The sequence below is a fragment of the Suricata suricatta genome, chromosome 7 (genome assembly GCF_006229205.1).
Source record: "Suricata suricatta isolate VVHF042 chromosome 7, meerkat_22Aug2017_6uvM2_HiC, whole genome shotgun sequence".
Taxonomy (NCBI): Eukaryota; Metazoa; Chordata; class Mammalia; order Carnivora; family Herpestidae; genus Suricata; species Suricata suricatta.
The window spans coordinates 60551782-60579703 of NC_043706.1; the positions used below are offsets into that span (position 1 = coordinate 60551782).

The 27922-nt window shown below is 35.8% G+C and overlaps 1 protein-coding gene across 1 annotated transcript in view; it reads right to left on the reverse strand.

Moving 5' to 3' along the window:
- The window catches only part of LMBRD1 (LMBR1 domain containing 1), a 110336-nt gene that overhangs the window by 75555 nt on the left and 6859 nt on the right, over positions 1–27922 (reverse strand). The window contains exons 3-5 of the mRNA XM_029943558.1: positions 23599–23659; positions 9423–9520; positions 7239–7306 (exon numbers count right to left, since the gene is read on the reverse strand). Coding sequence (XP_029799418.1) covers positions 7239–7306; positions 9423–9520; positions 23599–23659 — 227 coding nt within the window. The remainder of the gene's footprint in view (positions 1–7238; positions 7307–9422; positions 9521–23598; positions 23660–27922) is intronic.

Consider the following 27922-nt stretch of genomic DNA (forward strand, 5'->3'; position numbering starts at 1 on the left):
CTTAGATTGTATTGCAGTTTCACTTAACAGTATATAAAATGCTGTTGTGACAGGTATCAACTATCCATTAGATACTGAATCAATTTTTCTTAAGCACTACTCACTGCTTGCTTTTCTTGAAGCTAGATCATTCTGAAAATTTCCTGTTAGACCTATGAGTGCAAACATATGGTTTCTGTCCTTCTCTGCCTGACTTACTTCGCTCAGCATGACACCCTCAAGGTCCATCCACTCTGCTACAAATGGCCAGATGTCATTCTTTCTCATTGCCATGTAGTACTCCATCATGAATATATACCACATCTTCTTGATCCATTCGTCAGGTGACGGACATTTAGGCTCTTTCCATGTTTTGGCTATTGTTGACAGCGCTGCTATGAACATTGGGGTACATGTGCTCCTATGCATCAGCACTTCTGTATCCCTTGGGTAAATCCCTAGCAGGGCTATTGCTGGGTCATAAGGGAGTTCTATGGATAGTTTTTTGAGGAACCTCCACACTGTTTTCCAGAGCGGCTGCACCAGTTTACATTCCCACCAACAGTGTAGGAGGGTGCCCGGAAACACAAATCAAAACCACACTGAGATACCACCTCACACCAGTCAGAGTGGCTAAAATGAACAAATCAAGAGACTATGGAGGCTGGAAGAATTTTAAGATGCATGCCAGAAAAAGCCTAGGCTGCCCTGAAGGTGAGAAAAATAAAAGAAAAAAAAAAGGTCCCAAATGGAGTCACTTGTGCTGAATCCCACCAAGATTTAATATCTAACCTAACTGCAGTTTCACATCTCCCAGGAGTAAATTTTTTATTTTTTAAATGTTTTTCTTTTTTGAGAAACAGAGAAGGCAGAGCATGAGCAGGAGAGGGGCAGAGAGATGGACACAGAGAGGCAGGCCCCAGGCTCCAAGCTGTCAGCACAGAGCCCAACATGGGGCACAAACCCAGGAGCCCTGATATTATGACCACAGGTGAATCGGATCCCTAAATGACTGGGGCACCCAGAAGCCCCCAGGAGTGGAATTTTAAGCTAATCAATCTGAAATTTCCTAATCAGTACTAATAAGGTAATCTGCCTGATAAACGCCCCCTGCCTCAGGGAAGGTGACCATCCCGGAAACAGTTCACTCTGAATTTCTTTATCTCACCAACTTCTGCCTAGAAATGCCTTCCATTTTAAATTAGTTCCTTAGAGCTTCTATTTGCTAGATGGATGCTGTTCAATTCATGAATTGCTACAAAAGCCAACTAGATCTTCAAATTTACCCACTGGAATTTTGTATTTTGACAAAGAGACTATTGATAGAAAATGTGGATGCTAAACGCAATTCTAGGAAGGACTGGAAAGAGTTATAGAGAAAGCCTTTGTTGTCTTAGAAAAGACACATATCATTGAATACAATGTTGGCAGAAATATGGATGCTAAAGGTCATTCTGGTAAAACCTTAGCTAGAAATAAAGAACATGTTATTGGAAAGTAAAAGAAAGACGATAACATGTTACATAGTGACAAGGACTCTGGCTGAATTGCTTTGTGGTTCTATGAAAGGCAGAACTTTTAAGGAATGAAATTGGGTATTTAGCTGAGGAGGATTCTAAGCAAAGTGTTGCAAGAGTAGGTTGATTTCTCTTTACTGTTTACAGAAAAATGTGAAAGGAAGAGTGGTAAGGTGAAGGAACTTTTAAGCAAAAAGGAACTGTCCCAAAAGTATTGTAAAAAATAATAAAGCATGTTTTAAGATTGTGGCTGAATAACCATTTGATAAGGAGATTAATAAGGGTGGAAACCACAGATTTAATCAGCCATCTCAGCAGAGGCCAGGAATAGTGGTGGGAAGATACTGCAGAAACACCAACAATTTGAAATAAAGGGAACACAGATGGGACAAAATAAGGAAGGCTATGAGATTTTTGAGATTCATAGGACAGGATGACAGAACTATTTAGCTGAAAACATGCTTTACCCTTCAAGAAAAAGTATCCAAAAGCAATTCGGTTATGATTAGGGCTGCTACTCCCACTAGAGGCCCAGGGAAGAGGCTGCTTCCTCTTCTGTTTCCACAGTTGTGGCCACATGGCAACTGCTGCAAAGAGTCAAGGAAGCAGGACTTAGATCCAGAACCTAGAGGACACAAAATCTGTCTGTTTTCACAAGTTCACTGCTAAAGAAGAATTTTGACTCCTTTGACTTGGTAAGACTCAGTAAGACTTTGGGGCCTGCTGGGATGGGATGAATGCATTTCATAAGAACAAAGGATATGAATTTGGGGCAGCCAGAGAACAGAATGTTATGGTCTGAATTTGTCCCCACAAAATCCCTATGTTGAAGCTCTAACCCCAAATGTGACCATTTTTGGATATAGGTCCTTTAGGAAGGTAATTACTTGAATGAAATCTTAACGGTGGGACCCTGGCCCCACGGGACTGAATCCTGTAGGAAGAGGAAAAGACACCACAGACTACTCTCTCCCAATGAGACCACAGAGGAAAGATCATATAGGACACAGTAAGAAGGCAGCTATCCACAAGCCAGGAAGAGATCTCACCAGAAACCAAACTTGCTAACATCCCTGATCACGGGTTTCTAGCCTCTAGAACTGTGAGAAAATAAATGTCTATTATTTACAGCACTCTGAAAAGACTAATACACTATACATGCTAGTCAACTTTTTTCTTTATTTAGTAGGTTGACCAATTTCTACTCCTTAAACTTCAATTCAAATATTATTTCCTAGTAGGTTTTCCCTGATTCTTCAACGCAGAATTCCTACTGTAAGAACAGGAACTTGCTGTGGCACCTGGATGGCTCAGCTGGTTACGCATCTGCCTTCAGCTCAGGTCATGATCTCACGGTTCGTGGGTTCGAGCCCCACGTTGGGCTCTGTGCTTTGAGCTAGCTCAGAGCCTGGAGCCTGCTTCAGATTCTGTGTCTCCCTCTCTCTGACTCTTCCCTGCTCACGCTGTCTGTCTCTCTCTTTCTCTCTCTCTCAAAAATAAAATGTTAAAAAAAAAAAAAACAATAGGAACTTGCTACTCTGCTACTCCATCATCAAAACCTGGTACCTATCTCTTATTAGAGCACTTAAATATTGTAACTCAAGTTATGTATTTATGTCTCTCCCCACTGTAAACCTTAAGGAAATAGACAATGACCCTCCATCTTTATCCCCAGGACTTTGCACACTACCCAACAGAGGGCTCCAAAAATGTTAGTTGCATGAATTAGTTAAACCTCAATGTTTTTGCTATAAAATTATCTACAGAAAAAAACACATCACTTAACAAAAATGAGGAGTAGGTCACCTTCAAGAAGATTTCAGGAAATTTAGTCAATCACTTAACCTAATGTATACCTCATTCAAATATGGTAATAGAAGAACACTACCTTGGGTAACCAAAACGTTACTAGTCTTTCATTCACAAATTTCAGGCTTGTGAAATATAGAAGTCCACACATGCACCTCTCTATCAGTCCCCTCAGCTGAAGACCTCAAATATCAATGAGAAAATAGAGGCCAAGTAGGGAGAAACACTTTCATTTGCACACAAAACCCAAGAACCTATCTGTACTTCTTTTCATTTTTATCACTCTTATAACAATGGAGGAAATATCCTTCCACCTTAATCAAAGCCTTTGATTATGGGTGCTTTTTATGCCATTTCTTCTCAACTGTTATCCATCATGAGAGCCAACATTATCAATTCAATTACAGAAGGACCACAGTATTGAGAAAGGCAGAGGTGGCATGGGGAATCATTCTTAGCAATCCTTCAGCGTATCATTCATATTTTACAAAGGAAAAAACTCATTTTCTCAATGGAGCTAGATACTGATATTGGAAGAGCAGAGACTAAACCCTGACTTTCCTAATGCCACTTTTCTAGTGGCTTACTCCTCATCTCTTCCTGAATGCCTAATAAAATGTACCACGAACTGAAATGAGCTTCTGATACTCCCCCATCAAAACTGCTCCTCCTTCAGATGTGCCTGTCTCAGTTGATGACAACTTCTCCCTTCTATGTAGCAAAGAATTTGGCCTTGCCCAAAAAGAGGTGTAAATTTTGCCCCTGGCTCCAGGAGGTACCCAATGTCACAACTGACAGGAGTGTCTTATTTAGGGCAGGAGCTGGCAACACCCAATCTTAAGTTATGGGCCAGAAAGACCAACCATGTGATTTAGGGTGGGGCACTCTGGGGCATATGTCATCCATTGACCTAGAGACTGAGATAACTATGTGGGCAATCAATCAATCAGACTTGCCTACATAATAGAGTATCAATAAAAACTCTGAATGGGAGGCTCAGGTGAGTTTCCCAGGTTGGCAATACTCCATGCATACAGTTATACATCAATGCCCAGAAGAGTTACATATCTTGAGGACGATGGAAGCTTCATATCTGGAATCCTCCCAGACTCTATCTTATGCATCTCTTTTTTTGGTTGATTTTAACCTATATTCACTTATAATAAATGGTAACAGTGAATATAATAGCTTTCAGTGATTTACTTAAATCTTTCTAGAATTATGAAACCTGAGAGTGGTTTTAGGATCCTCCCAAAGTTGCATTTGGTGTATGAGAGATATGTTCCAAAGACTTTGCAGTTTGGCTAAGTGTAGGTACATCCTCAATTTCTCTTTCTCTCGCACCCCACCTACCTATCCTGTTGGAGTATCTTTCTGGCTCTTTCTCCAACGGCTACCATCATGCCTTGCCATCATGCTTCCTCACAGATCTCATATTTCTACCCTTATCCCCAAAATGTCAAATCTCAAAACATCATCCAGGGATCCTTTTAAAATGTCAGATTAAACAAAAATCTCTCGAATAGCTTCCCATCTCTCTCACAATAAATGTCAAAGTCCTAGCAAAAGCCTATGATATTCTACTAAATTTGGCAGATCTAGTTACCTCTGACCATCTCTATCTACTCCAGATTTCATTCACTCCACTCCAGCCACACTAATTTCATCACTTTGTCATCTAGCAAATCTGTTAAAACTCAGAATTGTGCAAAATGTTACTCTAAATGAGGATGGAAGGTAATCTGTCATGAAAAGAATGAATAAATTTAAAAATATACTTTTGGGGAAGACTGGATGGCTCAGTCAGTTGAGCATTCAACTCTTGATTTCACCTCAGGGCATGATCCCAGGCCCATGGGATTGAGCCCTGTGTTGGACTCCTTGCTGAGCGTGGAGCCTGCTTAAGATTCTCCCTCTCTCTCTCCCTCCCTCCCTCTCTCTCTCTCTCTCTCTCTCTCTCTCTCTCTCCCTTTACCTTATACCCCATTCAGGTTCTCTCTCTCTAAATAACGAAAAAAAAAAAAGACCCACACATTTTGGATGTCATTTGTCTGGGACAGATACTCTGGCTGTTACAAAGATCTGTGGTTTTACTGATGAGTTCCAGTTATGTTCTAAATCATGAGCTGGCAAATCTCTGACTCCCTGCGTTTGTCAATAAACCATTATTAGAACTGAGTCATGTCTTTCTGTTTGCATACTGTCTACAACTACTACAGAGCTACAGGAGAGTTGAGGAGTTGCCACAATAAACATATGGACTTCTACCTTAAAATACTCACTAACTACCCTTTAAGAAAGCATGCTGGAGCACCAGAGTGACTCAGTTGGTTAAGTGTCCAACTTTGGTTCCCGTCATGATTTCATGGTTTGAGAGCTCAAGCCCCAGGTCAGGCTCTGTGCTGACAGCTCAAAGCCTGGAGCCTGCTTTGGATTCTGCTTCCTTCTCTCTCTGGCCTTCCCGAATTGTGCTGTGTCTGTCTGTCTCTCTCTCTCTCAAAAATAAATAGACATTAAAAAAAAAACATTTGGGCTGCCTAGGTGGCTCAGTCAGCTAAGCATCTGAATTCAATCCATCATGATCTCACCATTCATGGGTTCGAGCCCCACATCAGGCTCTGTGCTGACAGACTTGTTTTTAAGTTTACTTATCTCTCTGTTCTAGATAATTTACATTTCTAGGTAAGAAACTTTTATGTTAACAGAGCAAACTCACATAACTGGCTTTTTTAAAAAGCCAAAAGAGACTAAAAATATATATTCAATACCTAAAATAAATAGAAAAACTACCACAAAACTGTTCTTTGAATAAGTACTCTTTTTTCATGACAAAGAGTACTGGAAATACGCCTTGATTATAAGGCATCTGTAGTCTAAGAACTCTGAGAACTACAAAGGATTACTGACCAATTTTATTCCCATTAAAAATTGCATTGGATAAATGACATTTTTTATTTATTGAACTATCTGAGGTCAAATTACAAAAGAGAAGTTTTAAAAGCTTATTAGCAGCTCACACATTTCCTGACATAAAAAAAAAAAAGAAGATGTATCAAAACCTATTTTAACAAGGATAAATGTCTTCCATTAACAAGGACAAATGTTTTCCAAAGAGGAAATTTTAATTATATTAAAAATGTGTCAAACTTTATTGATATTAGTATAAAACCTTAAGGAAGAAGACCTAAAAAAGGAACTCACTAACAAATATGAATTCAAATATTTAGAACAATGCACTAAATTTGAAAAGATACGATGAGTGTTCATCAAAGAACTGTTTATAAAAAGGGAAAAATTGCAAACATCATAAATATCCAAATAGTCATCACTAGAAGATTAAATAAATTGTACAGTTTAAATTTCATCTTTTTTTTCTTAATGTTCACTTATTTATTTTGAGAGACAGAGGGAGAGTGCAAGCAAGGGAGAGGCAGAGAGAGAGAGTCCCAAGCAGGCTCTACACTGCCAGCACAGAGCCTGATACAAGGCTCAAGCTCACAAACCATGAGATCATGACCTAAACCAAAATCAAGATTGAATGCTTAACCAAATGAGCCACCCAGAGGCCCCTAAATAAACTGTATCTTAAAAAGTGAATGCGATACTGTCAAAAATGATGAATCTATAGTACTATCCTAACGACATACCTAAAATATGACAGCAAGTAGGTTATCAAGAATTACATAAAAAGAAAACACATTTCTTTAAAATTATATAATGGAGGGCATATGTATGGGGGGGAGGGCACACTGCATGTATTTGAGCACAGAAAACTGTCTAGGTAGAACAACACAGACAAAAATGGATAAATGGTGGTGATATAAAAGGTGGCTTATTCTTTTTCTTATATTTTTTCTATACTTTTCTGAATGAGCCTTTATTATTTCCATTATATACAATCACCATTTTCAAGGTAAAAATATCAAGACTTACCCAACTAAAAGAAGAAGTGCACAAATTACAGCAAATCCCAAAGTATACTTGAATGCCGTTTTAATTTGCTAAATGTCGAGGGGAAAAAGTATACCATTTAGTAAGACCTTTAAAATATAAAATATTCCTGTTATAGTATAACAGTACTTTCATATCAAATGTATATTTATATTCAGCTGTGTAAAATTTTCCTTGTTGAAAAAAATTTTTTAATTTAAGAAAAAATAATATATATGCCACATCATAAGTATCTTTGCAAATCATACTAGACTTTAAAATCTTTTCAATGGTTAGAACTTGTGAAAATCAGTACTCAAAAGCAAAAGCAATTCTTCAGTGGCCATCATTAGTAAAATTATCAGAATATTTAATAAAATAGTCCCCCAAATAGGAAGCCATTAGAATCTATAATACCCCTCCTCCAAGTCATTGAAATGGGTTAAAATAATAATTGAATAAATATTTAATGTGTTTGTATGTATATATTTTATATACATAATGTATATTTACATAAAACAAAAAATATATAAAACATACATGCAAGTTTATAAGGCATTTGTCATTATCTTTGTTCAAAGACAAAGAAAAACACAAAGCCAAATATTCTAAATATGAGAAGACAAGTTAACCTCAAAGAAAAGGTTAAATTAGTAAAAGGAAAAAAATTATTTGTCTATCAGCCTAATGAAGTCTCTAAAAATCACCTGTTAAAATTTAAATTCATGCTTCAAATAAACAAATTCTTCACAAAGGACTTAAAACAGTCTTTTGGAAAAAACCTAAAATAAAGGTTAAGGACGATCTTAAGATCAACCAAAGAGTTGGGGAAGATGAACTTTAGAACAAGTGAAAAGAGAAAGCATGAATCTCATTCAGTTTTTAACATTAAATTCGTAACCAGCCACTTTAGCTTACATATGTTGGGTTTTCAAACAGAGCTTTAGAAGTATCTGCAAATAATTAATTTTGACTTTCTTTATAAATATTTAAACATCTTATTTTTTCTCTAACAAATTGTACTGATTACCAGTTAGGTAATCAGTTAAAATACTGTTTTGTACTTGCTCCTGATCTTAATGCAAATACTTAAAGGTTTTAATAAACCTGATTAAGCATAATGCTGGCTTTTGAGTGAAAACTGTGTATTATTTTTTGTGTTTGAATACAAAATATAAGCAACGTATAAAACAAATTCCTGTAACTCAATAAAAAGACAAAAGACATTCCTTTTATGCTGCTTTTTGTCCTTAAATCAGAAAAGAACTATTCAATTTTAGCAAATACCTTTCAACGTACAGTTTCTTCTTTAACCTTTTAAATTACTATATATTAATAGATATGCTGATTCTAAACTACCCAGGTAATCTAGAGATAGGCCCAATTATACTATATTAATATATTTTTAAGATACTTCTGAATTAAATTTGGTAGAATTTCAGTTAAGATTTTTATACCAGCAATTATAAGACAATAGTCTGAAATTTTGGACATGCATGTATGTTATATTTGTCAGATTTTTATTTCAGAGTTATCCTGGATTAGTAAATATTGTCTACAAATGTTCTTTCTTTATATTCCAGAACATGGGTCAGAAGACTGTCCTGTGGGCCCCATGTAGCCTATCTTCTGTTTTACCAGATCACATCATTAAGTATTGCCTCTGGCTACTTCCACAGTACAACAGCAGAGGTGAGTACTTGAGACAGGCACTCTATGGCCCACAAAGCCTAAAATGTTTACTACCTGGCCTTTTAGGAAAAAAAGTCTGCCAGTCCTTGTTCTAGAATTGCTCTACACAAGTCAGATGTGGCTACTGAGCACTGGATATATAGTTAGTTCAAATTGAGATGTGCTGTAATGTAAAATACATTTTACATTTAAAAGAGTGTGAAAAAAGAAACTTAGTATCTCATTAATAATGTGTTTTGACTCTATTTGAAATTATAATACTACTTAGAACCAATTAAATTAAATGCAACATATCATTAAAAATAATTTCAACTGCTCTTTTTATGTATTTCAATGTTGCTATTAGAAAATTTAAAACTTTACATCTGGCTTACATTGTATTTCTATTAGACAACACTACTCTAGATTAAAGTCAGTCATGTCATTCTTTGAGAAAGGAGGAAAACAATCTTTTCTCTTTCCCCTAAATTGGGGCCTCTAAAATTACATACTTACAGTGCATTTACTAGTATCATCATCATCCTTTTCTTCATAGTAGAAGTAGACAAAAGGGATCCAGAAAAATACACAGAATAATATAACAGAATATAAGGCTGTGGAAAGAAATAATAGACTGAGTTCTACAGAATACATATGAACTTAATAACTGTTACACATATATTCTTATGTGTGTATATTAACTTACCAAGTTCACATTTACATACCAAATGTGCTCCCCCATCTGATCCTTATACCCATAACTTTATGTTTATATGTAATATCCAAATCAGCCTTTGCTGATCCCTGTCCCAAGAAATCAATAGCACCATTAGATCATAATTCAAGTTAACTCTGGGTCAATTTTCAGCAACAATGATGATAATAATTGTGCCTATAACAAGTGTGACAGCTAACATTTGAGCTCTTACTACGTACAGTAAAGAAATTTTGTGCAAACAGTGCAAAGAACTTCCTATGAACCATCTAATTTAAGGGAACATTAACTTTTATATTTCTTCCAACTTAAAATCAAGTTGACAAAACATTTGCCAGTCACTCAAGTTAAAGAAACAGCTATAATGATCCTGTTCTTTTGGTACAAATAATTTCCCTAATCTAAGTTTAAATTATGTAGTGTTATTAATTTGATCTTATACAAATCAAGACTGAGAAAAGTTAAGAATAGTAAAACGGTAAAATCAGATTCAAAGTTAACAGAAAGGAATCACTATTTATCTGCTTTAAAATCAACTAAAGATACTCTGACCCAGTAGTCAAAGTATTTTTTAATTCAATGTAGAACTTAAAATTTGAACAGCCAAAGTATAGTTAACTTAAAATTTGAACAGCCAAAGTACAGTTAAAAACAGCATAAACAACTTTTTGAGACTTCATAAACCTAAGAAACATGCTTTTAAAATTTTCTGTGAATTTACATTCATTTGCATGTTCATAAGGTCATGGAAAGAGTGACAATATAATTATATAAGATAATCACAGGATAATAATCATTATACTCCTTTGTATTAAAAAAAAGCATTTGTTAGTAATGTATAATATAACCTCAATTACTTTATTCTGCTGGAAGGAATGACTGTGTAAGTTATAGAACTTCTAAACATGATCTTAATACTTGCTAGCAATATCTCAATTATCTGGAGGCCACTTATGAAACAGCCCCCATTAAATGCAGCATACTATATAAAATTGAGCAAACAGCCCTAAATAACCAATTGAAAAGTAAAAGGCAATTTTTATTGAGCAATCATGAAATAACTGTCAGCAAACTGAATTTGGGCACTATAGATGTTTAATAAAATGCATGCAGTCTTTTAATATTATGAGAAACTAATAATGGCAGTAAATCTTTAAGGGTAACAAATATTGGTATTTCGATCACAAGCCAGAGAATACAGATAAGCCCTGAACAATTGAGGAACCAAGCCCCTGCAGAGGTGAAGATCTGCATATAACTCTGATTCCCCTTAACCTTAACTAATAGTCTACTGTTGACTGGAAGCCTTACTGATACAAACAGTCAATTAACACACAGTTTATATGTTACATGTATTATACAACACATTCTTACAATAACACCAGCTAGAGAAAAAAATGCTATTAAGAAAGCCCTAAGGAAGAGAAAATATATTAATAGTACCATACAGAATTTATCAGAAAAAATCCACATTAAGTGGAACACAGTGCAAATCTGTGTTGTTCAAGGATCAGCTATAGTTTTTATTAATATTTCTATTATCAATCTAACAGCCAGTGGAAATAAACACATATTCCAAAATGTAACCAAAATAAGTATTCTAAAAACTTTAAAAAATTAAAAATAAAAAGAACAGGACTATAAATTACTCTAAATACCATTCTAATAATTATGATTAAAATAATTGAATAGGGACACCTGAGTGGCTCAGTCTGTTAAGTATTTGGATTCTTGATTTCGGCTCAGGTCATGATATCATGGTTATTGAGATTGAGCCCCTCATCAGGCTTTGTCCTGACAGCTCAGAGCCTGCTTGGGATTCTCTCTCTTTGTCTCTCTGCCCCTCCCCCACTCACATGCTTAGGTGCATGCACTATCTCAAAATATAAATAAATAACTAATCAATTAATCAAGTAACTTATATAGGAGAAACCCTAAATAAGCATAACAGAGTTTAGTGGGCTCATAGCCACATCTCCCAAATTTTCATAAATTAACAAATGCAATAAGGTTTGGCTTCACTCTTAGCATGTTGCTTATGTCTACTACTTGATGGCTTAGGCCTTTAGACAGCCAAAGAGCCTATGACTATTTCATTAACATCCCTGGTATTCCTGAACTTGTGTGATCAATGATCTTGTAATTGCATAAGTTAACATCATATTCAATCAGCATAACTATAAAATTACTTCCTATAACTCACTAAAATACAAATAACCCATTTTTTAAAGTGGACAAAAGACAGACACTTCACCACAGAAGATATACAACAAGCATACTTTAAAAGATACTCATCATCAGTCATCAAGAAGATGTCAATTAAACCCACGATGAGATACACATACCCAAAAGACCAGCAAAATTAAACTACCAATACCAACTGCTGCCAAGAATGTATAACACCTGACATTCTGATACTTTGCTAGAGGCAGTGTAAAGTGACACAACACTACAGAAAACAGTTTAGTAGTTTCTTACCAAGTTAAACATACAACTACCATATCCAACAATTCTACTCCTCTCTCAATGAAGAGTAGCCACATATGCAAAGTGTTTCTCCCCAGAGAAGCCTGCCTAGGTTACTGGGGACTTGTAAAATAGGCACAGTACAGAGTACATCCAAGCATTAGGTTCACAGGAGTTGGTCCTAGGTCAGCCACACAAGCAGGCCCTCATAAAGGTATGTGATAACTGAACGGGCTCAGATGTCCTGCACTAACTCTTTAGTAACAAAAAATGTTCTCAGCAAGATTATCCACAGTAACCAAAAACTGGAAATGGTCCAAATGCCCATCAACAGGTAAACAGATAAACAAACTAAGTGGTATTATTATATTTATACAAATGACTAATACATAATAACAAAAAAGAACAAACTATGGATACACACAACTACTCAAACAAGCCAAAACACAAGAGTACATTTTTTATGACAACTTTAGGAAGTTCTAGAACTGCAACTAATTTATTGCAACACAAAGTCAAAAAAGTGGTTGTAGGAGCTACTGACTGTAAAGAGAGATGAAGATGTACAGCAACCAAAATTTGCATATGTTGCTGACAGGAACATCCAGAAAAAGACAGTTTCTAGGAATCAACACCTGAAGGAAGGGAGTGGGGAACACACAATTCCCTCAGCAGTCTGTGACTCAAAATAGATGTAGAACAACTGCTCTAAATCTTTCTTTTGCTAAACCACACTCTAAATGAACTATCGTCTGACTCTTCTTTCTCAGTGTCCTTCATAAAGATCTCTTCCTTTAGCCCATAAATGTTCATCTGTAAAGAAAAAAAACTAACATTTTTATGTGTTTCAGATTAGTTCTAATGCCCAGGTGAGTTTCTGTATCTGTAAATAGAAAAAAAAAAAACAAAAAAAACCGGTTGCTGCTACCACTATCATGAAACAGAGAAACTGCTTCTTTTAAAGTTCTACTTCAAATTGGTAATTATGTTCAAAGGAAAACTATTCTTAACAGTTATGACAACTCTGATATCCTTACATCTTTATAAAGTATGCTTTAATTTGTAAATGTTTTTGTTAAAAGACTGCTAATAGCAAGTAAAAGATAGACTGTTTGGTTTAATAGTCCCACAAACATCAAAGGAAACATATTAAGAGCAAATTTTAAAACCTCATGTCCACAGAAATTAGCCAGAATTAAACTCCTAAAACAAGTTGCTCTTTTAAAAATTAGCAAGAAAGTAACAAAAACAAGTGAACAGAGAGCCATCAACTCTTAAGAGGACATGGACAAAAACTGGGTCAAAGAATATATGATAATTGTTATGATCTTTTCATATACACAAAGCAAATAATCTACCTTTTAAAATTTCTATCATTAAATTACAACTCACATGAAAATGAACTTGGATAAATTAGGCTTTCTTTTCTCGTTCATTTATTTTGAGGGAAAGAGGGAGAACATGCAAGCAGGGAAGGAGCAGAGGGACAGAGTGGGAGAGAAAGAATCCCAAGAAGGCTCCACACTGTCAGCGCAAAGCCAATGTGGGGCTCGAACCCATGAACTGTGAGATCATGACCTGAACTGAAATCAAGAGTCAGACACTTAACTGAGACACCCGGGCACCCCAACCTGGATAAATTAGGCTTTTGAATTTTTAGCATTCTTTATTCCTCCCAACTACTGATGAAAACACTAAGACAAAGAATAACTTAGTCAAATTGTGAGAATATAATTAATCATTATAAAGCATTTTGTTTTAGAGGGTCAAAGTATAAAGATATTTTGGGAATTCTAAAAGCCTTCTAAAATTATCCCATTTAGCCAGCTGAAGGAATCTGGGGTCAGGACTGCTAGCTGCATTTCCAAATACTCATTTTCATTTCAGTTTCAGTTGGTATGCCCCTTTATGTCCTTCCCCTTTCCTCTAGCTTCCTGCCTTAAATGGATACATGACAGCTTAAACTCCAGTCACCATTTCGAACTTTGTTGACCTTAAGATGGAAATCGTGTACTGAGGATGGAGAACACAGGAAAAAAAAACCCACAAGCTTAGGATCCTCCTGACGCAATGGTGCTGCCATATGCACCCTGAACAGCCCATTTCCAGACTTAGTTTAAATGAGACTAAAAAAAAACAAAAACAAATACAAAAAACACTATACTATGTAAGCCACGTATTTCTAATCTGTTAAGCAGCATCTAGGTGTAAGCCCCAAAACAGAATATGGTATGAGAAATGGGAGAACCCCAACATTCACTCCTGAACTATCTGGAGCCCTTGGTAGTCCTGCCTATGAGCCACGAGTGTAAAAGATCTCAATGAACTTTTACCACTGAACATGGTAGCATCATGAGGTGCCCCAGAATCCCTTGGGTTCTAGATGTACCTCTTGCCTTCACTGTGTAGCAGTGAAACCCTAAAACCAGCATCAATCATTCCAGCTAACATGGTAACTCTTACTGCCTGTTCATTCAACAGGAGAAGGAAACCAAATGGTCAGGTGGAAGTAATACCTCTAATTCAACGGAACTATTGTTTCATCCTTGCTGGAAGTGCTCCCATGTGGCTATTAAGAATTCTAACCAGCAGAATTCAGCTACTAGAAACAAGTTTTGTGACTAGTTCATTAGAAATAATTGTACAAACTACCATGCTCACTTCTATCCCTTAATTATCAGACATGAGTTCATTTTATGGGACAGAGTCCCATGTAATGCTCACTGGTCCATAGCATTCTCCAAAATAATAACAACAATAATTAATAATAGTAATAAAAAATTTCTTGGTAGCAGGGTTTTCATATGCAAACCTGACAAGAATAATAAGATAAGGGAAATTTATAATCCAGTCTCATCTCTCAGTTGATTTTCAAGAGAATCTCAAATTAGATAACAGCAAAACAAATCCAACAAGAGATTTAAAAACCAAAAAAGTCACCATCATAACAATTAAGGTTTACCCTAGGAATATAAAGTTGGCTGAAGAATAATTTATCCATGTAATACATTACTTGAAAGATTTTTTTAAAAATTCACATGATTATCTTCTCTGATAAAATGTATTCAACTCAAATACCTAATGGGTATATTCCAGACATCTCGGCAGGGTTCATGAATATGGCTAAATCAAGGCTCAGAAATCCCTACTTTCATAAGAACTCATTGGGGATGGAAAATTTGGGGGGGGGGGATAAAATATTTGGAATCACTGCATGTACTACTCAGAGTACATTACAAAAATTTCTTAAATCAGTTAGAAAAACAGAAAGAACCCAACTTAAAAAAGATAACTCAAGCAAAAACTGAAACAGCCAATTAATTGTTTAAAAACATTTCATTTTATTTCAAATAAGAGAAATGCAGACTAAAGAAGTATCATTTCACACTTGCCAGACTGGCAAAAACTAAAAACATACAGCAATATCCAAGTTTGGCATAGAGAACAACCTGTAACTAATGTAACACTGTGTGTCAACTATACTTCAAAAAAGTACACTATGGATTCTAAAATTACAGCTATAGTCTTGATGTCCCATACTATCCAAATAATTTTAGTCTTGTCAGTAGTATTTTATAGCAATATTTTAATCTCAGGTTAGAGTTTCCTTGCTATTCCAAGGACTCAGATAATGCATAACCACTTTTTCTTAATGTTTATTTATTTTTTAGGGGGGGAGGGGCAGACAGAGAGGGGGACAGAACCCAAAGCAGGCTCCAGGCTCTGAGCTGTCAGCACAGAGCCCAACACAGGGCTCCAACTCACAAACCACGAGATCATGACCTGAGCCAAAGTTGGACACTTAGCCAAATGAGCCACCCAGGCACCCCAATACATGAGCACTGTTAAATGTTCTTTTTCCCCTCTTTATTTTGAAGGTAGTATATACTCATTTGGGTAATTTTGCAAAATAAAAAAATATACACAAAATAAAACAGTTACACATAATTCAACTACCTAAATGCCAACTAATTTAACTTTTGGGATGTTTTCTTCTGGTTGTTGATTGCACAACAAATTGTTGTAGTTCTAAAAATAAAAAAGTTTTATTTTCTATATAATTGTAATAGATTGGGCCAGGGGCCAGAAAACTACAGCCTGCAGGCCAAATCTGGCCCACCAACTGCTTTTGTAAATAATCTTCTACTGGAACATAACAGCAAAAACTAAAACACCAAATTTAGGATACAGAGCAATTGGAAGGTTTACATCCTTTTAGTGGGAATTAAATTGGTAGAAATACTTTGGAAAATAATTTGTCATTATTTAGACTGTTGAAGATACACATAACTTATGGTCAATCAACCTTAAGTATGTATTTTGCACATATGCAACAAGAAACTTGTACAAATATGTTGCTCACATAATTTTTACTAGCAAAAAAAATCCAAATGTCCAAACTGATTACCATGTGTTATATTCATACACAATAAACTACACTTTATGTAAGAACATGTAAGAATTTCAGAAACATATGGCTGAATGAAAACAAGTAATTTCATATGAAGTTCAAAAAAATGTAAAACCAAAGATACCGCATGGTAGATACAGCAAGGCAAAGCAAGGGATTAACAGAGACTAAAGTTAGAACAGTGGTTGCTTCTAAGGAGATTAGAGAAGAGATGGCATCAGGGAAAGGCATACAAGGGACTTCAAACTTCATACATTATATGCTAAATAAATATTTTGCAAGTGTAAAAGTATCATATGTTGACAAAACATCAAAACTGTCAATATTTGCAAGACTGCTATGTCAGCTGCATCTAGATTCCTGACCCAGAGAAACGGAGATAATGTTTGTTTTAAACTGCTAAATTTGGGTGTAATTTGGTATACACAATAGGTAACTACTACCACTGCTGATAGTACCTCACTGATTCAAACATTAAGGAGTATGATCTAACAGTAAACAACTTGCAATTTGGAGAACAAACCTGTTTATGTGCTTTAACTTAGAAAACGTAGTATGAAGAACAGTCATTTTCCTCCAGGGTTTTTTGGTTGGTTGTTTCTTCTACTATTTCTACTTGGAAAAAAGTCTTAGGATACTGTCTTTCAGTTATTATCCAGAGAAATTCTTGAGCAAATGTAATCAGACACCATCAGAAAACTCCCCCAATGATTAAGAAACAGTCTTTTAAGAAAGGAGAAGGAAAGCATAACTATATCTCATCAAGAAGAACTTTACAGAGGCATCTGGGTGGCTCAGTTGGTTAAAGCGCCCCGCTTCGGCTCAGGTCATGTGATCTCCCGGTTCATGGGTTTGAGCTCCATGTTGGGCTCTGTGCTGACAGCCAGCTCAGAGCCTGGAGCCTGCTTCAGATTCTGTATCTCCCTCTCTCTTTGACCCTCCCCTGCTCGCACTGTCTCTCTCTCTCAAAAAAAAAAAAAAAAAAAAACCCCAAAAAAAAAAAACTTTACAGAACTGAATCAAAAAAAAAAAAAAGGTTCCCCAATCTGGTCCCAGTCTATCTGATCTAGAAAAGCAATATTAGAGATGTTTTCACAACAATAAAGAATCAAAAAGGTATAAATTTGATGAGATGCTAGGTCAATTCTTTTACTTTCCTGTATCATTGCACGAAGATTTACTTTCCTTGCTCTCTTAGCTAATTTGAATTAAAACAACAGCTGATACCTGCTATTTAGCACTAATCACATGTCTCATACTCCTCATACCATGAAGTAGACACTACTTTATCACCACTTCACAAGTGGAGTAGTCATAAAGACGTTAAATGACTGCAAGGTCTCATGGTACTCATCTCACATTAGACACTAGGAGGCTGTAAACTCTAAGTTCAAAAAGCATTGTAACGACTTCAGGTACAATTTTTCAGCAATCAACCAGTGGGAGTAAGGAAAAACTTGCTAAAAACTCTCAGTGCTCTAAAAGGCATGGTGTAGAAATAAGAGTTTGAAAGTTTCCAGTCCATCTTATTCTTCTTTAGTTCCATAACTTACCTCACGCAAATATGCATACACCTATTTTCACTAGAGAAACACTGAAGAGTAAAAAAAAAAAAACTTATAACACCTAATAATCTAGGATTCTTTGAATAAGAGCACCCATATGGTGGAAAATAATGCAGTAAATTCTTTTTTAGAAAATACAGATACCACAGACCCTTCAAACCACAGTATTTGAATCAACCAGAAACTGAATTCAACTGACTATCAACTTCAGAATAGATAAACAAGCTATGGTAGTTAATACAATGGAATCTTTGTAACAATAACAATCAGCAAAGTACTGTTACCTGCAATGATACAGATGAATCTAAAATATAATGCTAAACACTAAAGAAACGAAACAGAAAGCAATATATACTATATAATTCAATTTACACCTACATAAAAAATGACAGCCCACCTATCAGTGTCAGCAGAAGGAAGTGTCTCTAGAATAAAGTGATAGGACAATTACAGAAGGGCTGAACACACCAGTCTTGAATAATTCCTGCTTTTGGTTTTGGCTCTCTCCATTTCTACAACCCCCGAATGCATGCAAAATCAAAATGAAAAGTTAGAGAAACTCTTAAGTAAAGTGAAATTCACTTAAAAGAAATTAAACAATCAACAAAACCAAAAGGCAACCAATGGAATGGGAAAAGATATTTGCCAATGACATATCAGATAAAGGGTTAGTATCCAAAATCTATAAAAAACTTACCAAACGCAACATCCAAAAAACAAATAATACAGTGAAGAAATGGGTAGAAGACATAAATAGACATTTTTCCAAAGAAGACATTCAGATGGCCAATAGGCACATGAAAAGATGCTCAATGTCACTCATCATCAGGGAAATACAAATCAAAACCACACTGAGATAGTACCTCACACTGGTCAGAGTGGCTAAAATGAACAACTCAGGAGACTACAGATGCTGGTGAGGATGTGGAGAAACGGGAACCCTCTTGCACTGCTGGTGGGAATGCAAACTAATACAGCTGCTCTTGAACACAGTGTAGAGGTTCCTCAAAAAATTAAAAATAGAACTCCCCTATGACCCAGCAATAGCACTACTAGGAATTTATCCAAGGGATACAGGAGTGCTAATGCACAGGGGCACATGTACCCCAATGTTTACAGCAGTGCCTTCAACAATAGCCAAATTATGGAAAGAGCCTAAATGCCCATCAACTGATAATGGATAAAGATGATGTGGTTTATCTATACAATGGAATATTACTTGGCAACGAGGAAAAATGAAATCATGCCATTTGCAGCAACATGGATGGAACTGAGGGCTGAGTGAAATTAGTCAGTCAGAGAAGGCCAGATATCATATGTTTTCACTCATATGTGGATCTTGAGAAACTTAACAGAATACTCTGGGGGAAAGGAAGGGGGGAAATATAGCTACAAACAAAGAGGAAGGGAGGCAAACCATAAGAGACTCTTAAATACAGAGAACAAACAGGGTGAATGGGGAGCTGGGGGAGAGGGGAAAATGGGTGACGGGCATTGAGGAGGGCACTCATTGGGACGAGCACTGGATGTTGTATATAAGTGATGAACCTTGGGAATCTGTCCCAAAAACCAAGACCACACTTTACACACTTGTTAGCCAACTTGACAATAAATTAAATTTTAAAAAAATATTTTTAAATTTAAATTTAAAAATTAAAAAAAGAAATTAAAGGAAAGTAGATAGTGAAAGTGTTCTAGCAGGGGAGCGCAGCTACTCGTATACCCTCGACCGAAGAACGGTCCTCCTCTATCGGGGATGGTCGTCCTCTTCGACCAAGCGCGCAGCTTCGGGAGGGACACACATGGAGCGGTGAGGGAGGAAGGGGACACCTGATCAGCCGAATCAACCCTGGCGATCAATGGGGGGACAGAAGTCGCAGCCAGATGGCCCTCACATCCGTGAAAGTGTTAATACTAAACATTTCAAGAATGGTTAAAGAAAATATCAGAACAAACTTTACAATAAATTATAATTAACAGAATGTAAAAATTTAAAGAGTAAAATAAATTTGAAATGTAAAAATAAAACTGAGATTAAAAGCCTAAACACACATGTGAAATAAAATCCTGAATAGGCTCAAACATGAGATTAAAACAGAATTGAAAACAAAAGTCAGACAAGAGCAATTTTTTAAAAGAAAATATCAAAGAAGTTTAAAGATATAAATCAAAAAATAAAAGCATTCTAAAAGGAAAAAAGGACTGAATCCTTAATGTTTCTAGGATGAACAACAGCTTCACATGAAGGGGTCTCCTTCTGAGTACAGGATCCCTATGAATATAGGGCTAAAGGGCAGAAATAAACAACTTTACTCTCTCATCCTTCAACAAGCTCCAGGAACTCTATCTCCTTTGCAAGCAGCTCCAGGTACCTGAGGACTGTCAGTAACCAATCAATAGCTAGGGGAGAAACAGTGGGTGGAAGCAGCAGTTAGCTGGCCTGACTTCTACAAACTTTCCAGGAAAAAAAACACCCAAAGTTCCATTAATGTAAGAAGGATCTCACAAATGTGGTTTCCAGATCCTAGGATTAGCAGGGATCATTTCAGGGTATGCAAAATATGAAAATTATTTTCATAATAGTATCAGAATGTCATTAGCCTTTCCACTAACAGTTATTATTTTTTTAAGTTTATTTCTATTGAGAGAGAGAGAGAGAGAGAGCAAGGGAGGGGCTGAGAGAGGGAGAGAGAATCCCAAATGGACTCGGCACTGTCAGCGTGAAACCTCATGACCTGAGGCAAAATTAAGAGTCTGTAGCTTAATCAACTGAGCCACCAGGCTCCCGCAGCTATTATATTTTTCGAAGCACTCACCAGTGGGGAATACCAGGAAAGTCCCTGTTGAGGCAGTAATAATTCCATTAGATGTCTACTTTGAGTATACACCTTTTTAATACTCCGTGTGAAAGTGCACATAAATTGTACTTGTGAGAAGTACTCTGCTATTTCACTTGTGAGCTATACTAGGCACTTTTTTTCCCAAAGAACACCATTTGTCTTGAAAAAAAACTGACCGACAAGCAGTAGTTATCTAAGCTTGAGTATTAGATGGATGTTCTCGAAAATGAATAAAGTGGCCCTGTCACTTCAAAGAAAATAAGTAACAGTACTTGCTGCCAATGATAAACACCTAAGTTTTTCAAAAGAAAATTAAGATTTTGGGGGGCGCCTGGGTGGCTCAATCAGTAAAGCATCCAACTTCAGTTCAGGTCATGATCACGTGGTTCGTGAGTTCAAGCCCCACGTCAGTCTCTGTGCTGACAGCTCAGAGCCTGGAGCCTGTTTCAGATTTGTGTCTCCCTCTCTCTCTGTCCCACTCACACTCTCTCTCAAAAATAAACAAACATTTAAAAATTAAAAAAAAAAAAGAAAATTAAGATTTTTGGAAAACTTGAAACCACCATCTTGAGTTTTACAACTTTGCAATACTAAAACACTTTTCTAAGAAGAGCATTGCTGACATTAATGGAATACCAAAGTAAATCAGAATCCCCCTGGGTGTAATCTAACATTCGGCATTATTTAAAAGATCCCAGATGATTTTTGGAACTGCCCTGGGGGTTCAGCTAAGAATTCACATAGGAACCATTTATTAAAAGGCAGCTCACTTAATGCCACAAAGCTCCAGCTTAGGAAATATAGTTCACTTTAGGCTATGCCACTCACTAACAAGGTGATCTTTAATATCACTAAATATCAATTTCTCCACCTGTAAAAGATAGGATTTCTCTATCTTTAAAAGATAGATAGTATTTGCCAAAAAATGACATTTGTGAAAATTAAGAAAAATGTTGAATATGAAAGCCTCATACAGTTCTTGGCAAGGTTAAACAATGAAAACGTGTTGATATGTTAGAAGAAATCAGATGAACTGCGATAGAATCCTGAGATAGAATCTCACAGAACGGATATATAAAAATAGTTCTTTGGATAACATCTAGCATTTCTGGAGAAACAGCTATGCTCGAGGATAGTAACTATTTCAGAAGCTATACAATCCTTTTAGGCTCCTGGCTATAGGTCACCATCTAAGTCAAAACAGAAAGCCTATTAGCCATAACTAAGGTGGATAGGACAAACTTTATGACAAAAACCATTAATATTAGTCTTGCTTTGAATCCACAGTCATCCAGAAATCTTCTATCATTTTTGGCTTCTCATGCAAATTTCTTCCCTAGATCAGTATGTCAACTATATTATCCCAAGGTAGTTATGTTTCTAACTATAACTCGAGTTCCGCAGAAAATCAAACTCTAAATCCCAAAGTCCTCTACAACTTATCTCCCATTCATTTAAGACAGGAGGGACAAATTTTCCTTAGGAAAATTGAGAAAAATACTCATTAAAATGATTTTAGGTAGACTTAATTCTCTCCATAAAACAGCTGGAAGAACTACATTAATTAACATTCCTGTATAGAAGTCCTTGTAACATTGGTTACAATGGATTAATCCAGTAGCCTCCAGGTTCAATGATAAGATATGGCTCTTTGACCTGGACTGCACCAAGATAAAAGGTGCCTTACCTTGTCATGTGCTCTACTGCACAAATACACTTTAGTGTCACATAGAAGGAAGGCTCTCTTCCCACAAAACTGTTTCTGATGTGATTTACATCCTGCCAAAATTTGTACTTAAAAGACAACATTCGGTTTAATACAGCACCATTTCAAAGGTTTTAACTTAACAGGTCAAATTTATATTTTATAATTTATATTTAATGTACTCATCAGAAATAATGAATTCTACATCAAAATACCACAAAATATTTCTAAAACACATGCCAGAGGGATAGAATTTCATGGGTTCTGAAAATTTTAGATCAGGAGAAAAGGCAAAGGCAGCGCCAAAACAACTACATTAAAATTCAATGAAACTCTTAAAAAATTATCCCACCAAAAGAAACGTCTTTGTTTTTTCAGTTTCCAAATGAGTGTCCTGATGAAATCTTATTCAACATCTTGATTTATTACTGGAAAAAATGACATCCCTTTCCTAACTCAGCATTTAACATTTTTGTAAAATCACAAGTCTTATGTATATCCAGGGAGAACATCTGGGAAACATTAGGTGCTTATAATAAGCTTTTATAACTGAACATTTGGGAAGGAAGAGAGAGGGAAGACCCAATCAACCAGAATCCCTTGGATTAAACTGGATCAGTATAGCACAATAAAGGTGATGCTACAAACTTCCCAGTGTACACTCTACTAGTGTCAATACTTAGAAAAAAAGGTCTAGAAAATGGAGATTTTTTTCAATCAAGAGTGCAACTGGGAAACTGGTAATGTTAACAAAGGACAAGACTTGAAGTTTAAAGTAACTTGACTGAAACTCCAAAGAGACATATAAGTGAACACAAATGAAGCAGAGTAGGCTAAAAGTTTCCAGATCATGGGAATGAATGTTGTATTACTTACTCCTGATGTTGAAACAATAATCACAAAAGTGATAGCAAAATTAAATGTTTACACATAGCTTAATTCTATATTTTGGTCAGCAGCCCAGATAGGAAATGAAATTGCAATACTTACTATAGTAACCATACAATACAGTGTCCTCAATCTGTCTGCTGACATTAGCATTAGCCCAGTCCTGGGGTAAAAAAGAAACAGAAATATTATAAAACATCCATTTGTTTAACAATTACAATTAAGTTTTAATATGAATGAATGTCACTTATAAATGTATCAACTCAAACAATTATGGCTTGTGCCTTCAATCATTAATTAAGAAACAGATAAACACATAAACTTCAACAGGTAAATGCTGACATAAGAAGACAACACAGTTCTAGAGAAACACAAAAGAAGAAGGCACCAAACTCAGCCTAAAGATCAGGGATGGCTTCCCAAAAGGACTCTAAACTGAAAAATGAAGGAAGAAAGGTCGTTCTCAGAGAATAGGAGAAAAGAAACAGTAGGAAGTATGGAAGATAGAAGGAACATATACAAAAGTTTGAAAAAACTGCAAGAAGCTAAATATAGCTTCATTAGAGCCTTTGGAAAGCTATGAAAAAGCAAGTGGAGCAAGGGAGGAAAGAGCCAGGTTTAAGGGACTATGAGTCATGCTAAGTATTTTGGACCTTGGCTTAAGGAAAGCAGAAAATAGTGAAGAATTTTTATACAGAGAGTAAAATACAATTGTATTTTAGAAAGAAGATATTTGAGTACAATATATATTTTTAAATACCTAAAAAAATAGTCAATCTAAACTCCTTCGCCTTCATCCCACATGAGCATTCTTTAAATTAGTAATTTAAATCTAGTAATTTCACTTAGAAAATATAATTCAAATTAATCTTTTCAAATAAAAAATAATCTGTACACTAATGAATCAGAATTCAGGTATAATGGCAAGTCTTTTTATTAAATGTCCTAAACTTTATGCATATGAAAAATTATACGTGGAGGGTCCAAGTGACTAGTGCTATTAAGTAGTAAGGCTCAAATTGATATCAAGATCATTTCTTTTCTATAGACACTTTATGAGCTCAAGTTGTATCAACATCCCACTATACTGGCACTTAAGGAAGGGTATCAGCATTTAAAACTCCTAAAATAATTTAGCTTTTTTTTTCTTTTTCACCTACAAACACTTTGAGCAATGAATATCTATGAATTTCTTACTGACAAATTCTTAAAGGAACAAAAATGTGGAAAATCCAAATGTAGCATCACAAAAGGTAAACCTTGACATACAAAGTAGAATAAAAATAGTAATTTTCCAATTGCAATAAAGACTATAAAAAAACTTAATAGGCTAAATAAAAATTTTATATTAACTATACAAAGGAAACTAACTTGATTACAGAACTTTTTAAAAATCTAAATAAAGTCACATGTTCCCATATGAAAAGACTGTCAATATCAAATCCTTCCAAATTAATCTATAAAAACTACATATACTGCCAATCCAAATCCCAATATACTAGGAGGTAAAGTATTTTGACATGCTGATTAAAAAAATCATCTGAAAAACATATAGGCAAGAGCTAGGGAATATTTTGAAAAAGATTAACAATGAGGAATTTGCCCAATTACTAGATTTTATTAATAAAACATGAACATCTATCATTATAGTAACTTTTCATTTACCTAGATGGCAAAATTTAACACACATTATTAGTAGTAATTATGGAGGAAAAGCCAGCCATCTCCTACATAGTAAGAAAGATGGTCTATGCTCTAGACATTGTTTGTTGGAATATATCCTAAAAAGACTCACACAAATCAGAACAGATATCAGTACATACATTTATTTTAAAAAACAAATAGTATTGTCTAATGAATGACCTCAAGAGCTCTTACTAGATCGCATGGCAACAAGCTACCAAAATGAGGCCTCCCTTTCCCATACAGTAGGAGGAGCTAAACCCCATCCCTACTATTCACAGGACTCAAGGGGCCCAAAGTCTCTAGGTGTTCAGCAACTGGATGGAATGTCCAAGCACCTCATGAACAGCTTGTATCTAAGTGCACACTACCTGGCACCAAAGTCCATAGTGTTTATCTACCTGCAAGGTCATTCTCCTTCTTGTCATATAAAAAGGGCAAACAAAAGGGGGCAGAGGTACCTCTGCTAAAGCACCTGCACTTTGGGAAAGGTCGTCGTTTTGTTGAATGTCAAATAGATAAGAACCTGTGACCTTGCTGACCATTCCTTCCATAAATTCCAGCCTGCACCAAATGTTTACTGACTCTCGCTCAAGAGCTCCTTATCCAACAGCGTTTCAGTGCAGTGTTGTTCAAAAAGTCAGAAAACAGTAACAACAACAGGAAATAATCTAAATGCCTGAGGAGAAACTGTACAAACATTAAAAACAATGAAATTTATATAAACTGGCATGGCATATATAGATATCCATTAAGTACTTTTGAGGGGAGAACACAGAACACATTGCAATTAATAGTTTTAACACATGTGATCTTTGTCTAAAAAATGAAACATCCACACATATACAAAAAAAAAAAAACTGCAACAGTGCTTATTACCACATGGGAATGGCAAAGCAATGGGGAGAATTCTGTGCAATGACTGGAAATGTTTTCATCAATGATTCAAGTATCCAAATGAATATGTACATAATCAAAACTTCAGTTCCTAAAAGTTTCTTTAGCTGTTGTTTATGCACAAAACAGAATTTTAAAGATTTTTGAATCCTGAAGATTTTCTGAAACAGAGGATAATTCACCTATCCCTACTACAAACTCCCTTCCAATTTCCGAAATAATCCCACAAGACATTAATGTAGCCACTGAGAATTACTTAGAAGTTAAACTTTAAAATTAATCAAGACCTCAACCTCAGAAAAAAGTTAAAAGTAGAAAGAATGTTAAGGTAATTTAAAGCCAAAGATTCATTGACATTTAGTACCTTTTACCCTGCAATGTTCTTTTGTTTAACCAAATCTTATGGCAATAAGAAAATATTTCTGTTACTATTTTAAAGCTAAAAAAATGTGTAAAATATACAACATCATTCAAGTACTAATAGCGCATTTGGCTTTTATACAGTTTTGCCTCCAAGGTATCTACTGTCAAAAGAGTTTAGTTTATGAAACCTTCCTTCTTTTAGATTCTGAGGACCACTATGCCCTTGATATGTTTTGTAGACCACTGCCTCCTAAAGTAGAGACCAAAAGAAACTACAGAGTCATTTAAGACCCAAAGGATTGGAAGACCATGAACTAAGACTAGAGAATATTAAAGACCATTTCGGATTAAAGGAAAAGAATAGAAATTCCATAGTATAAAGATATAGTGGGTCATGTATGTAAAATTTCCTTTCCTATCCTTCAAGATGACATTTTGAAATGATCAGACCAACCCAAAAGTACACAACGCACCTCAATTTTACCTGGCATTCTCAACCCTAGTAACTTCCATTAAGCACAGAGATATACACATAACCACCACAAATAAAAACACTGGCCTTGACCCCACCTCCTAATCCCTTAGAAAATTAAAGTTCTTGAAAAGTTTTCAGCATTCCCTATCACCACTTCTTCACCTCCCGTCCAGAGTTAATGCACTCCAACCTGACCACCCAAATGCTCCACTGAAAGTCTTGTTCCTTGGGTACAACTGACCAAAGCCAGTGGTCCCTTCTCTACCTCTCTCAACGACAATTCCAACCCCACTTTTATATGTAAAATAGGCATTTTGAAGGTGTTTGTCCAAAATACAGTTCTTTTAACATAATCTAAGGTCATAAACAATCCACCGAGCCTTCATCTTAATCTCAGCTAGTACCAAAGTGCAATCCACAATACCACACTTCGGCCAAAGAGGGCCTGAGAGCTTCTGTATTTGCTGTTCCCTCTCCCCACAGGATTTTCCCTCTGGTTCTTTACCTGACTGTCTTCTCTTCATCCAGGTCTCATCTCAAGTACCCTGTTCAGAAATTTGGCCCTTCTGTGACAACTTAAACTTTCACATCAATCTATTATATTTCCTCACAGAATGTATCAACATGAAGTTAGCTTGTTTTGACTGTTTACTGTTGGCCTGATCTTACAGACTGTAAGCTTCATGAAAACAGCAGCTTCATGTGTTTTATTAATCTCTGTACTGACAGCTTAGAGCCTGGAGCCTGCTTCAGATTCTGTGTCTCCCTCTCTCTGCCTTTCCCTTGCATGTGTGCGCGCTCTCTCTCTCTCCCTCTCTCTCTCTCTAAGAATAAACAAACATTAAAAAGTTTAAAAAAATAATAATTTACATAATTGGAAAGGAAATCAGAAATCTTTCAGTCCAACATCTTTCATTTTAAAAATGAAGAACTTGGGGGTGCCTGGGTGGCTCAGTTAGTTAAACGTCCGACTTTGGCTCGGGTCATGATCTCGCGGTCCATGAGTTC